Raw genomic sequence first — 14,285 nt, forward strand, 5'->3', positions numbered from 1 at the left:
TTGTCTTGTTTTTCATCACCTCTTACTACCGAAGTCATGCAGACAACCTGTGACCAGTGCATACCACAATTCAGCCAGGGTCTTTCCATTCATTCTGATACTGATCATCATGACAGCCTTAAAAGGTAGGTCCTGTCATTATCCCTGTTTACCAGTGAGGAAACTGAGGCCCAGAAAAATTAAACAGTAGGTGTGAACCTACAGAAAGCTGGGATTGGGTCTTACTCTCCTCTGTTCTCAGGCATTTTCCTAAGAGCACACAGGAAGTAGTGACACCAGGATCTGTCCCAAGGTCGCCCTTATTCCAAAGCCTAACTCTTAACCACATTTCTTGGCTCCAGGCATTTTCTTGGAAGTTAAGTATTCATATACTCGTATGTTATTCATTCTGATTTTCTTCATGGTTACTCATTAGCACAAATGCTCTCCCTTTCCATTGTCTATCCAGCTCATGAATAAAATCTATGCCTGGGCTGGTTGTTGAGACAGCAGTGTGAGTGAGCTCCCTCAGGGGTCATCTGCTTCTCTGGGACTTGGCCCTGGGACTCATTGGCAGCACTCCCCAGGAGAATAAATGTGTGCATTGTAGTTGAATGGCCTCCACACTTTGCATCTTCATTCTGTATCAGCTACCAACAGGTATTGCTCATTTATTTCTTGCCACTTGCTGCCCTATTCTCTTCCTCTGGAATCTTCTTCCTCCTCCCCTTCTCACTCAGAACCCGCCAGTGCTGAGCCAGAAAGACACTAAAGGGCAAAGCCTGATGAATAAAGCTGTCAATGTAGAATATTTTCCATGCCCAGGGTGCTGTTGACAAATGGGAGAATTCTAGAGCTGGAAAGGCTCTAGCTGAGCTGCTCATCCATCCCTGCACTGTCTCTGAACTCATAGATGGTTTCGTGATGGTGTTGGCTCAGGGCCACCCATCTGCAGGGATGAGAGTGGATTGAGAGGCTGGTGAGAGGTGCGCTGGGAAACAGAGCCAGCAGTTATTCCTGTGGGGTGTGCAGTGTGTGCCTTCACAGCAGGTGATAGAACACAGGAGAGCGTTGTCCAGGCCCCACATGGCTTCTCCAAGCCTCTATACGTTTTGTTCATTCTTTTGTAGCTGCACTCATGCACTGTTTTGTAACTATACATATTAAGTGCTTTTCTCCAGACTAATGTTCTTCAGACTAGCATTTCTCTAACTGCACAACTTGATTCACTGCACATTAGTGGATCGAAATATTAATTCAGTGGTTTTGATCAGCATTTTTTAAGCGAGAAGGAACAGAACAGCCTAGAGCAGAGTTCACTGCATCTAGCAAGGTAAAATAACACAACCCAGTCGCACATAGATACGCATGTTTTAAATGTTTTCTTATCAAAAGCGTGAATGCTATCTCTGTGAGAATCAGGAGGTTGATCCAGGTCTTACTCTTTTCTGCATCCTCAGCACTCGGCACCTGTGTAGGCCTTACAAACAGCAGATTTACACCAAAAGCTGGGAGGTGGTCAGGGCGGACCTGTAATAGTCCTCATTCAGAAGACAGCACGGCTTCAAGTCACTGGTTCCTCTTTCCAACTACTGCCATTCAGCCAACTTCCATCTCAGTTTCACGGGGGATGCAAGGCAGCAGCCCCATCGCTCAACTCCAGTGACCCTCAAAGGAGGCCCTGACCCTCCTTTCCAGCAGCCACTAAGCAAGGCAAAGCCGGTCATTGTTTCATCCATAGGTAACCCCAAAGAAGCAGCAGCCAGCTTGCTGTTGCCTCGCCCACCATGCATTGATGTGCACAAAGGGTGGGAAGCCTGCCTCTACCTCTGTCAAAGAAATCTGTTGCTCTCTTCTCCTTTCCACGCTGACAGTGCGCAAATCTGTTTCTTCCAACTTCTTTGTTTCTCTGGAGAACAGAACAGAAGTAAAAGGGGTTTATTTTGTAGACTGAGAAATTCAAGGAATTGTGAGGAGAAATGTCCTCACAGCGTGGCCACTTAAGAGGATGAGTGACACCAAGAGAGATTTGAGGCTCTTTCCTATTCATGTCTTTATTTTTTAAGTTAGATTTTGTAAATGATAGACAGCTGTCTCTTTCATGCTTTCCTCCATCATGCCAACCACGATTCGCTGTACTAACAGCAATCACTTCATTCTACTTTATTGTTTACAACAGGCGACAGAGAGTAGCGGCAACACATCTGGAGTCACACTATCTGGGTTAGAACCCGAGCTCCACCGTTTACTAGCTATGTGACCTTGGGCACATCTCTTAACCTCTTCATGCCTAAGTTTCATCATCTATAGAATGGGGATGCTAATAGCATCTACTTTCTGGGGCCATTATGAGAATTAAATCAACAAATGCATATAAAGCACTCAGAACAGTGCCTAGCAGAAGAATTTGCTGTTATTATTTCGATGGGTTTGTATACCTGCCACTCTGACTTCTGAAAAGAGTCACCTTGAAGACCCTTTGTATGCCTGTACGTAGCCAGTGCTCAAGCATTTGGTGTACAAAGAATTTGTTGGGTGAACAAGTGAATTGAATAGAAGAGAATAGATACACTGTCCCCCAAAGAAGACACAAACATTTCATATTTCACTATCGATTTGCTCTTATCAGAAAGACATGGAGTGCTGAGTGCTCTTCTTTTGCTGTGCCTGTGGGAAGCCATGTTTATAAGGCAGTGATGTATTTCTCCAGACCCCCCTTTTTCTTCTCCACTGTGAGTAACTTGTTGCGCTCCTCAGTCTTGAGAGGCATAGACTGTCCTTCTTGGGGCAAACTCCAGGGAGCCAGTGAAATTCTGGACACTTGTCATGACAAGCTGTTTCACGGGAATGGAGGCCAGCAGGGCTAGACCCTAGCCAACACAGAGGCAGAAGCCCCAAGCAGCTCAGGAGCCCAACTCGGCCAGGAGCACTTCAGCATGCACGGGGATTGAGCAAGAGCTCTGCTCTGCAAAGGTTTGCTGCTGTTCCTCAGATAGCCTCAGCGCTACAGGGAAATGGAGACCTCCATTCCAGATACTTGGAAACGGCTCACAGAACTCGATCTTATTTAGGTACGTTTTTGCAGACAGTGAATGTTAAGAAAAATACCTGTGTGACTAAGATTCTTTGCATCAAACAAATCCTCTGTGATAGGAAAGTCAGGGTAGCTGGATTTTGCCTTTGCTAGAGTCAGAATTTCATTTGCATCATATTGCAACTGGTTGAAATTACTTTCTTTGCAGTGCTTTTGCATGCATTCCTGTTGAAATCACGTTGTCCAGAGAAGTCTTTCATCTCCACCTGTTCTGGTTATCTATTGCTACATGCAAAGTCATCTCAAATCATTGATCTAAAATAATATTGATCATTCATTTTGCTCATGAATCTGCAGTCTGGGTAGAGCTCAATAGGGAAGGATTCATTCACTTCCAAGATGGCTCATTCACATAGTCAGAAAGTAGACGCCGAGTGGCAGCTGGCAGCCAGAGGCCTCAGTTTCTCTCCATGTGGGCCTTTTCATGTGGCCAAGCTTTCTCACAGCATGGCAGCTGCATTCCAAGGGCAGGCATCCTAGGAGAGAGCCGGGATTCCGATATATTGTATTTTATGACCTAGCCTCAAACACTACATAACATCACTTCCGCAGCACTGTACTCTGTTTGTCAAGACCAGTACAAATGCCCACCCAGGCTCAAGGGGAGGGGACATGCACTCTTCCTCCTGCAAAGGGATGGAAAGCATGAGCAGCAGAAAATACTGTCATGGGCACTTTTGGAAAATACAATCTGTACTCCACCTAGCTGGATTGGCGGTCCAGCTAGGCAAGGCAGCATTTGGCTAATCCTACGACTTTTCCCTCGAGTCTAGAAGGAAAAATCTCTCATGCTTCTAAGCTGGTTTCAAAATAAGTGAGCCCAGAAAGACTTTGTTAATGAAAGGCCTGTTTGCTATTCTTCCATAATGTTTTTAAATAATATAATATTTTTAAAAAATACTTCCTGATAAGAAACTGAGCTGGGGAACTTTCCTATCCCAAGTCTGCTCCATTGAGTCTCATAAAGGGAACCAGACAAGCTGGGGAGAGGAGCAGGTGTACCCACTAGATCATCCTTCCTGCAGTTCTGAGAAAGTGTTTGAAGTAACTTGATGTACTTCTCAACCAGAGGATAGACTTAGGTCAGCCACACGGAGCTGTCAGCTTCAAACGCAGTGTGTGAAGCCCACTAGGGGGTGGTTCTAGCAAACTAGGGAGAAACAGCTTTGGCAGAACCTGACATTCTTCAAACAGCCTTTTCTCTAAAATCCTTGTGCATGGAATACCTAGAGCTCTTTAGAGGAAAGCTTGATAATGATCTAATAAATAAATCAAAACATACCTTACCCCTCTCCCTACGACATTAATTTAATTTAAAACTAGCATGTCTAATAGGCAGCACTTTTAAAGTGCATTTCTGGAATTTGTGGTTTGGATCGCAGTCTCCTGAAAGTAATTTCTTTTCTATCTACTCCGTATGTTTGGATCTCAGCTTGTTTTGACTAAAGGACATGATTTGTCAAGATGTTTTCTCTGCCAGAATTGGCATGAGGAGGGTGGGTTTTATCTAATGAAACTGCATGAAGCCCTTTTACCTCCTTTTATGTGTGCTTTTTTAAGAAGTTCTGTTTTGTACTTTCATTTCATATGTGGCCATGCTTAATTGGAAAAAATTAAAAACTATGAAAAAGACTCATGGAAAGCCCAGTGCTTACCTCTGGGCCCCTTATTTGAGTGGGTTTGAGTGCCCCATTGCCTTAGGTGGCAAGAGAAAGAGGACCACAAGGAGAACTAGAGCAACCACTCAGGCAGACTTTGAAAAGCTGCTGGTGGTGAGGCGTGAGAGTTAAATCTCTTTCAATTGGAAGTAAGATGCCAAATTACAATTACCTGAAGGATAATTGATTATGAGGCCCATGGGATGTCCTGGGGAACTCAGGGGCAGCAATGCGAGGGGCCTCAGGAAGGACTGGAACTAAGACCTGGAAAGCCATCAGGATACCAGGCAGTTCTATGAGACTCATTCTGCCCTGCATGAGAACAGTACCCAGCATTTTGTAGACACTCAATAAATAGCATAAATGAATGGTTGAGTAGCTATGCCACAGCTTTGACTGAATCTCATCTATCTTAGGTCAAGCCTCAATTCCCAGGGAAGGGCCTACAGTTGGGCCACCCTGGGTCAGGGGCCCATTTCAGGACCAGTCAACTGTGGCTGAAGGACAGGATCACATGGTAACTGCATGGATTCTAGGAGCCCTTCCTATGACCATGTGGACAGGGGAGATTGTTGGCTTGTGGACTGGACAGACACCTGCAGAGGAATCTATAGCAGGGGTACAGGATGCCTTGGAATATAGAGCAAAAATGATGGGCTAATCAGTAAAGCCTGACATCGGATCCTTGGATGGTGAGAGCGGACCATGCTGCGGAGGTCTTCTAGTCCAGCTCCACATTGTTCATCTAAGAAAAACAAGACAGGGTGCAGTAGTGCTCCTGTAATTCCAGCTGCTGGGAGGCTGAGGCAGGAGGATCACTTGGGCCCAGCAGTTTGAAACTAGCCTGGGCAACATAGCAAGACTCTGTCTCCAAAAAAAAAGAAAGAAAGAAAAGAAAAAAAACAAGGTTCAGAGTGCTGAACTATTGGCTTAGGTCCATTGGACTTACAGGCATTCCTGACAAGAGGAAAACATCTCAGCGTTCACGTTTGCTGATTAAATGAGTACAAGTCCTGGAATTCCTCTCTGCAACACTATTTGAAACCGTTGTTTATATTTTCTTTTTCTTAATCATACTCCATGCTATGAAATAGGGTTCAGGTTTTGTATAACATTAGCTAAACATGATCCATAAGTTCTAATGAGATAGATTTTGGCATGAACTGTAAAGCAAAAACACAACTTGATGTTGGCAGTCTGTGTGTTGCATCTGACAGTGTGCAGCGATTGAGAGGCTCTTTTGCATGCTAGCCTTTGTTCCGGTTAAGGAAGATACAGAGACAAACCAGGTTCCCCACCTGCCAAAGCACAGCTATATCATGTAGCTTACAGTTTGTTAAGGAGATGGATAAGAAAATTGAGGATTGCGGGGAGGAGAGATAAGTGTGGTGGACAGGATGTGAGGGCACAGAAGAATAGCTCAGTCAGGGAGTCAGAGAAAGCTTCCCAGGAAAGTTGGGTTTTGCCAGACCAGCAGGAGTTAGGAACTCCAAAGTAATGAAATCATACATTGAAGTGAGTGCAGGCAGTTCCAAATGGCTGGAGCTGAGGGTGACATGCAGGGAGATGAAGAATATGAAGACGGAGATAAGCAGAAACTGGATCCCAGACGGCTGGAGTTTTCACATTTGACCAGAAACACTGAGCTGCCATTGGATATTTACTAGGAATATATAACCACTTTACATTTTATGAAGTTCACCCTGGCAGCAGTGCACGCGGCAGAAACAAGAGCTGACTGGCTTGGGGAGGGAAGGTGAGAAGATGAAAGTCTAAGGTCAGGTAGGGCCAACGGGACGAGGGGGCAGGGATGAAGCCTGGAGGATTCCACAGGACCGGGGATGGGCCAGATGCAGCGGTAAATGAGTGGAGGCTGTCCAGGGCCATTCGCTTGGTTTGGGTGACTGGATGGACGGTGTGAACAGTTTCTAACTGGGAAGCAGAACTGGAGAAGAAGAAAACTTGCATTTTAGACTTGTTGAATTTAGGGGCCTGAGAGACAGTCTTGCACCTCAGCAGAGCCTGGGCCAATGGTAGCAATCTGGGGACTTTGGCATGTGTGAGGCATTGAACTGTGGACAGGGACAAGGACACCCAGGGAAGGTGTTTGCGAGAAGATCGGGGCCAGAAGCCAGAGCGGTCAGGAACACAGCATGTCATGGAGGAAGTCGAGCAAGAGGAGCCCTCGAAGGAGAGAGAGAAGCTAAGAGGGCTTAGAAAGCAGAGGGTAGGAGGGATGTTTCAGGAAACGGAAGCCATCAACTGCAGCAAGTGAGGCAGGGAGGTCAACTTGAACAGCTGACGGGCTCTAGCAGCATGGAAACCTTTTGCAACAGGATTAAGTGTAAGTAAAAGTAAGTCCCACAAGGCTCTGGTGATTGGCTGATATTTCTAAAGAACTAAAAGTACAGAGTTTTAAAAGATGAATGCTAGTAAAAACGCTTTTCGTTTGAAGAATTTGTTGAAAAATGGCAGTAGGTGGAATGGAAGGTAGAAGGGTCACAGCTCTGCAGCGAGATGAATACTTGGATCTCAACCTCAGCCCTTCAGCTTATTAGGTCAGCCACTTTGGACAAGCTATTTCACCTCATTAAGCCTCAGTGTCTCCGTGTGAAATGGGGCTTCTGCCTGCTTCACAGAGTGTAAGGCTTGCATAAAGTGATGCTTGTCACTTACCCTCCCCCACCTGATTTTCCTCCATAGCACTCACCACCTTCCTTACTTACCCATTGACTTACTTATTTTATGGACTGTCACTCTCCCTCCACTAAAATATAAGTTCCATAACAGCAGGGGTTCTTTTCTCTTTGGTTCACTGAGGAATCCCTGATGCTTAGAACGGTGTCTGGCCCCACAGTAGTTGCTCAATAAATATTTGTTGAATGGATGTGTAAGTGAATAAAACATGAGACATGAAGCGTTCAGAGGGAGTGGCAGTGCTGTTACTAATTCCCGGTGGGAGAAAAGCCATTGCCAAGGGCCAGCTTCAATGTCAGCCTGGGTGTTTCCTGGTCCTAGAACCCCTTAAGGCCAAAGCTGCTATTGCACTGTCTTCGTTCTACAAGGCACTGCCCATTGTTGAAGCATGACCTGCCCGTTGCCTATTCTAGGGACAAATGAGTCACAAATAAAGAGAAACTGAGTGGAGGAGCACCATGTGGAGGAGGAATTAGGATCCCAGACTCTTAGAGGGCACCTAGAAACCGGAAGCAGCAGCAGAAACCCTTCTCTTGACAATCCCAGTGATAGAAGACACTCAGCACATCAAAGAGCTCTCTCAGGGGCACACACCTCAAAAGGGGTCTCAGCAGCCTCTGCTGCAAAGGCTGGGAAGAAATGGTGGAAGGAAACTGTCTTCTCTGACCAGAACAGCTGTCTTCAAGTCACGGCCAGCAAAGATTTAGAAAATGAAAGCAAGAGCAGTGACTCGGACTTGCTCTATTAATGTGTGCATTTGCAGTGGCAGTAGATTTGCTTCAGTCTTTCATCTTCAAAGTGCCTTATACCATGAACTAACATGCAATCAAGACTCAGTCATGTATGACCGATGATAAGGAATGTGTTATTCTGATGGAAAAGACTGAAAAGACTCCACTTCCCAACAGCCTGCTGATCTGAACAGCTCCACAGGAGAAGTATGGTATCCAAGCATAAATCTAAACATAAACCAAAATAGCAAACACCAACATGCATTAATTGGACCCATTGATTTGTACCAAACCCAACATTCCCCCACTCCTTAGCCCCGGGGTATTGTTTTCTTGTTACAGTTTGTTTCTTATTTTCCCTTTTCATCTGTCAATACCTCCTTCCAAGATTCTCCCAATGACTTTGATTCCACACTCTCTTATGGAAAGCATATGTCTTTGGGAACATATTGTACCACATTGAAGTTCTGGAGCCAATTTATTTCTGTCCCAGGATTAAGTGAGAAACACCAATTGTTTGTAGGGCTGGAAGGAAGGTCGGGGTTAGTTACTCAGCCAGAAGAAGCATGCATAAAGCAAAGCAAGAGTTTCTTAAAAAATAAGGGCCTCACCTGTTAACCTGTGGATATGATTCATTTCTTCGTGTAACTATTTCATTCATGAAACATTTACTGAAAGCTTACCACATGCTAAGTACTAAGCACAAACAGGCCAAAACTCACTGCTGTGGTCCACACCGTGTCTATGGGCTACAGACCTTTCCTACTGACATGGAAAATCTCTAAGGTGTATAACTGAGTAAGTATAAGGTAGAGTGGTTAGAAGTCAAGATGATGATTACCTGTGAGGAGGTAGTGACCGGAGTAGGACATGAGAAGGTCTCTCCAGGGTGCTGGTTTTCTGTTTCTTGGTCTGGGTGCTGGTTTCACTGGTCTGTTTACTTTGTGAAAATTAGTTGAGCAGCATGCTGGTGATATGCATACACTCAGTAAATTATCATATGTTTCACAGATGTTCCCCAAAACAAATACCAGCCGTTCAGGCATGGCACAAGTCACCGCGAATGGCTCCAGCAAATAATGTGTGTGCAGGAGACGAAAATAGAGTCATAAACCAAAACCATGTTATAAAAGCCTTATATGCCAAACTACAGAGCTTGAACTTTACCCTGAGGGCTATGAGACTCTATGCGAGAATCTGAGCGTGTAATGGAGCTGAAAGGTGTTTAAGAGTGTGGCCTCTGGCGTTTTGCTCCTGGATCCGTGATTTAGTTACTGTAGGTGAACCTCAATCTCTGCATTTGCAAAATACGCTAATAATTGTGTTTGCCTTCTAAGGATGTTTTTCAAATTAAATAAGATAATACACAAAAATAGTTAGTACAGTGTTTGCCGTATTCAATAATAAATATTTGTATTTTAGAAAACGTACTTGACAGAAATGAGGAGATGGATGGGGTATGGCCAAACTGTGATGGGGAGACAAACTAGAAGGCTGTAGCAGCCATCTACTGTGGAAGTTATCAAGGAGATGTCGGTAACCTTAAGGAGACAGAATGAACAGAAATTGATCTGGCAGATGAAAGAGACGGCAAAGTCTAAGATGTCTCTCATGTGTCTGCCTCGGGTGACTGTGAAGGTGGTGATGCTGTTAGAAATTCACGAGAAGGAAAGGCTTTGGGGAAAACATCGCGCATCACATCTGAAGCCTGTTGAGTTCAGAAATCCCAGGAGGTATCATCTGCAGGAGCTGGGTGGTGATGTCCACAGGAACTCAAAAGAGATGACCAAGCTAAAGGCATAGGTTTGAGAGGTGCGTAAAAGATGTTGAAGGCACATGAGAAGATGAGGTCCTTCAGGGGTGTCGCATTGAGTGAAAGGGCAAGGAGCCCAGGAGGGAGCCATACTTAACAACATTTAAACGCGCAGACCAAGAAAGGGAACCTATTAAGAAATCTGAGAAGAAACAATTAGAAGGGTAGAAGGAGCCACCTAGAGAAAGCGCTGTCATGGTACCTAAGAAGGTGTCATCAGCTGTGACAAATGCCATAGAAGTGTCAGGTTAGATGAAGACAAAGGAGTGTCCATTGACTTCTACAATATGATAGCCATTGGTGACACCCGTGAGAGCAATTCCAGGGCACGGCAGGAAAAAAGCAGGGCAGCTATGGCGTCTGGTCTGCAGATTGAAAGAAAGCAGTTGACAAACGTGGTCAGGGGAAACAGGTACAGAGCAGGATATGGAGTTGAGTCTTTTTCTAAAGATGGGTGTTTGGGCCGGGCATGCTGGCCCACACCTGTAATCCCAGCACTTTGGGAGGCTGAAGCAGGTGGATCACGAGGTCAGGCTTTCAAGACCAGCCTGGCCAACATAGTGAAACTCTGTCTCTACTAAAATACAACAACAACAACAAAAATTAGCCAGGCGTGGTAACAGATGCCTGTATTCCCAGCTACTTGGGAGGCTGAGGCAGGAGAATCCCTTGAACCAGGGAGATGGAGGCTGAGATAAGCCTGGATCACGCCACTGCACTCTGGCCCAGGCGACAGCGTGAGACTGCATCTCAAAAAAAAAAAAAAAAAAAAAGATGACAGTGTTTTGAAACTTTTTCCAGTGTTCACCACCACCTATTCTAAGGCCATTAGCTAGTTCCCCAGTCCTCTCTCTTCTCTCTGTCCTTCCTTCCCTCCTGCCTGCCTGCCTTTGCCTTCTAAATTTCCTCTTTAGAAGCCAAGGAATAACTTACATAACTTGGAACACTTAATGCATCATCCTTTCAAGTGTTTTTAAAATAAGATGTTGAGATGTGGGTATAATCAGGCAAAGGAGCCAGAGAGCTCAGCTGAGAAAGGAGTTGGGGGGTGGTAAGAGAAAGGGTTTCCTCTTGTCCTGCCCCTGCCCCTCTCCCAGGCACTCCTCGGGACTGCCTGTGACCTACAGATGCCTTGGGCCTGAGTGACTGTAATGGGCAAGTACAATTACTATCTTCATTCCCCGTCTCCTTGCTGGAGGTGAAGCCCATTCCCCACCTTCTGGCTTTGGTGGCCCTGCAGGCAGCTGGCAGACTTTTCCTGTAATGACTCCATGCACGCTCCATCCTGGCTGGGCTCCCCTGTCCCGCTCCACCCTGCTGGTGAGTGCTTGTCTCCGGAACTTGACTCACACTATTTCTCCTGCCCACTCCCATCAAACCAACTCTGGCTTCCAGATTCAGCTCAAAACATACTGTCTTCAGGAATCCCTTCTTGTCCCATCCGTGTCCCCATCTGAGTCTAGTTATTGGTCCTTTTGCATTTTCTGAGCAGTTAATTTCATTTATTCTCATTTTAGTATATAAGAATATCTTTGCCTCACTGATGAAGGAATCAGGAGGAATTCTCCGCAGCATCTATTGTAGGTTCCACGCAGCATAGACCCATAGCTCAGGCTAGCTTGAAGAAGTTAAGGGCTGTAAGTGTGTACTGGGACTGTAAGCACCTTGAGGGTAGCCCCTGGTCTCCTTAATCTTTGTACACCCTCCACCTCCACCTACCTAGAGCTTTAACTATTTTTTAATTCCACAAACATTTATTGAATGCCTATTATGTACCAGAAATTGTACTAGGTAAGCTGAAAGTAGCATGAACGAGGAGGATGAGCTCTTGCCTCATGGAGACCAGCCTGGCCAACATAGCGAAACCCCATCTCTACTAAAAATACAAAAAAAAAAAAAAAAAAAAAAAAAAAAAAAAAAAAAAAAAAAAAAAAAAAAAAAAAAAAAATTAGCCAGGCATGGTGACAGACTCCTGTAACCAATTATGTTCTAGTAGAGAAGATGGCCAACAAGTAAACAAATAAACAAATATAGTAACCACAGGCTGTGGTAGATGCTTTGAAGGAAACAAACAGAGCCATGGAACAAAGAAGGGGGCATGTTTATGCTGAGACCTGAAGATTAACAAGGAAGGAAGAAGTCCCTCAGCTTTCTCTTGTTTTTAGTAGCTCCTGCTCCTTTAACTTTTCTTTCTATGAAATCTTTATTGAAAGAGATATAACAGGGTGCTGTGTTATACATTTTCTGGGTCAATGAGTTCACAGACCACTGGCACATCTGATAGCTAAGAGTCATCATCTCTCTAACGGCTGTTTATCACACCTACATGATAGAGGTAATGACACAGGATTATTCTCAGCCACTTTGCCAGCCAGGGACCTCCAGCCAGCAGTGCCCCACCTACTCGGCCCAGCAGGCCATGCCTCGCTTGCACACTAGCTCAGCCTGTAGCTAGGCAGGCATGCCCCAGCTCACCTATGTTATAGATTGTACCCACATTTGGTGGTTCCCAAGTTCTTGTCCCACAGCAAAGAAGAATAAGGTCACACTGACAATTGAAAAGTGAGGAGGGTGGAGAAGAATTTTAATGAGCAACGGACTAGCTCTCAGCAGGCAGGGAATTCAAGAGTGGTCCCCCAACCAAAGTTAAGTGGTTTCTCTCTCTGTGTGGCTGAGTCCAGGACTTTTGTTGGCTCAGAATGGGGAGTGCATGCTGATTGGTTTGCAGTATGCCAAAAAAGGCCAAAACAAAGGCACTACTCAAAGATGGACATGACAGTATAAAAAAACAATTAGGAAAGCCTAGGTATATGTAAAATAGGTGAAGGGTAGAGATCAATCAGAAGAAAGCATCCCAATGCAGTCCATGGATTTACCTGCGACTTGTAGCTAGACTTTGAACTGCCTTTGGGTTTCACCAGGGACCCACCCCTGTCTGCCTAGGATTTGTCTGCCTTCTGTGCCTACCAGTAGTAGTCCTGGGATTTCTACAGAGGGACAATGAAGATGGTACCCAGCTGCTTTGCACCTGCACCACTGCCATCCATCTGATATCCCAGTGTTTTGTTTTGCAGGTGAGCCGCCCTCATCCTAGTGACCACCCACTCCTGATCCTCTTTGTGGTAGGTGGGGTCACAGTCTCTGAAGCCAAAATGGTCAAAGATCTTGTGGCATCATTGAAGCCAGGAACCCAGGTACTGAGTCCTCCGTGATATGAACAAGAACCCTGAGGCAGGGGTGGGAAGGGTGGGTGTCCCTCCACCCATGGGTCCCAGTGCCCCTCTCCTAGCCTGGTTGCCCATGACCCTCCTGGTTTTGTTCCCTCCCTCCTGCTGCTGCCTGTGTCACAGTGTCTTCCTGCAGCCAGACCCAGCCCTGCATACCCTGGAGTGCCTTTGTTCCCAGTGGTAGAGGACTGGGTCATTTTGATAAAGTCCTCATGACGGGTTAAATTCTCTGACACCAAGCAAATGAGCCCTAAATGGAAACTCTGTTGTTTGCAAAATAAACTGGGGTAGGGTGTAGTCATGAGGGGTAAAGGGAGGGAGGAGAGCTCTGTCGTTCTAGGGCTAAGGTACTGTTATCCCTATTCCTGATTCCTTAGGGGCCCATATTCTCTGGTTCCTGATCAGTGTTGAATGGCTCAGGAGTTTTCACTGCTTTCCAGGCTCCAGATAATGGAGGGATGACTCCAGGAACCAGCTCCCAACTGTGGCAGTTAGAGGGCAGGGCCAGAGGAGTGTGGGAAGGAGCGCTGTCCAGACAATGACTAGTGTCATAGCTTTCCTCTCTATACCTCCTGCCAGGCCTCATCCCATTCCCCAAACAGGAAAGCTGGCTCTGCAGGCCAGTGGTGAAGAACATAGACCTTTCTGTTTTATGGGCCCAAGTTCCAATCCTGCCTCTGCCTTTGACTAGTCAGGTGATCTGGGAGGGAAAAGCCGTGAGTCTCCTCATTTAGGAAATGGGCCGGGGTGGCTCTGAATCTTAAGTCAGAAGAGGCTGGAGAAGGTGCTTCTTTGCACCGTGCCCGGCTCGGAACTCTGCCGCTCTTCCCAGCTGCGTTTGAGCAGCCACCACACTGCTGTGCGGGAGGGTTTGAGGCTCACAGCATGAGACAGTAGGAGCCCAAGGAGAGAGACTTCGGGAAGAGAAGAACCCCTGCCTCTGGAAGTTCTCCTCTGACTGGGGATGCACAGCCTGTTAAATCACTAAGATGTAAAACCCTTGCCTTAGTGTGTTTCCCAAACCGGCCCTAAGCCAGGGATGGGAGAGCAGGTAGTTTACTTGGCAGATGATCCCAAGAAGCAGAA

General features: G+C 45.9%; 1 protein-coding gene across 2 annotated transcripts in view; it reads left to right on the forward strand.

The window, feature by feature from the left end:
• SCFD2 (sec1 family domain containing 2) overlaps positions 1-14,285 on the forward strand; it is a 431,480-nt gene that overhangs the window by 405,577 nt on the left and 11,618 nt on the right. The window contains exon 8 of one of the 2 annotated variants that reach the window (XM_017540351.2): positions 13,047-13,166. The exons of the other annotated variant lie outside the window; for it this stretch is intronic. Within the exon in view, the coding sequence (XP_017395840.1) occupies positions 13,047-13,166 (120 nt within the window). The remainder of the gene's footprint in view (positions 1-13,046; positions 13,167-14,285) is intronic. 2 annotated transcript variants of the gene reach the window in all.

This window comes from Cebus imitator, unplaced genomic scaffold (genome assembly GCF_001604975.1).
Source record: "Cebus imitator isolate Cc_AM_T3 unplaced genomic scaffold, Cebus_imitator-1.0 Scaffold124, whole genome shotgun sequence".
In the NCBI taxonomy this organism is placed as follows: Eukaryota; Metazoa; Chordata; class Mammalia; order Primates; family Cebidae; genus Cebus; species Cebus imitator.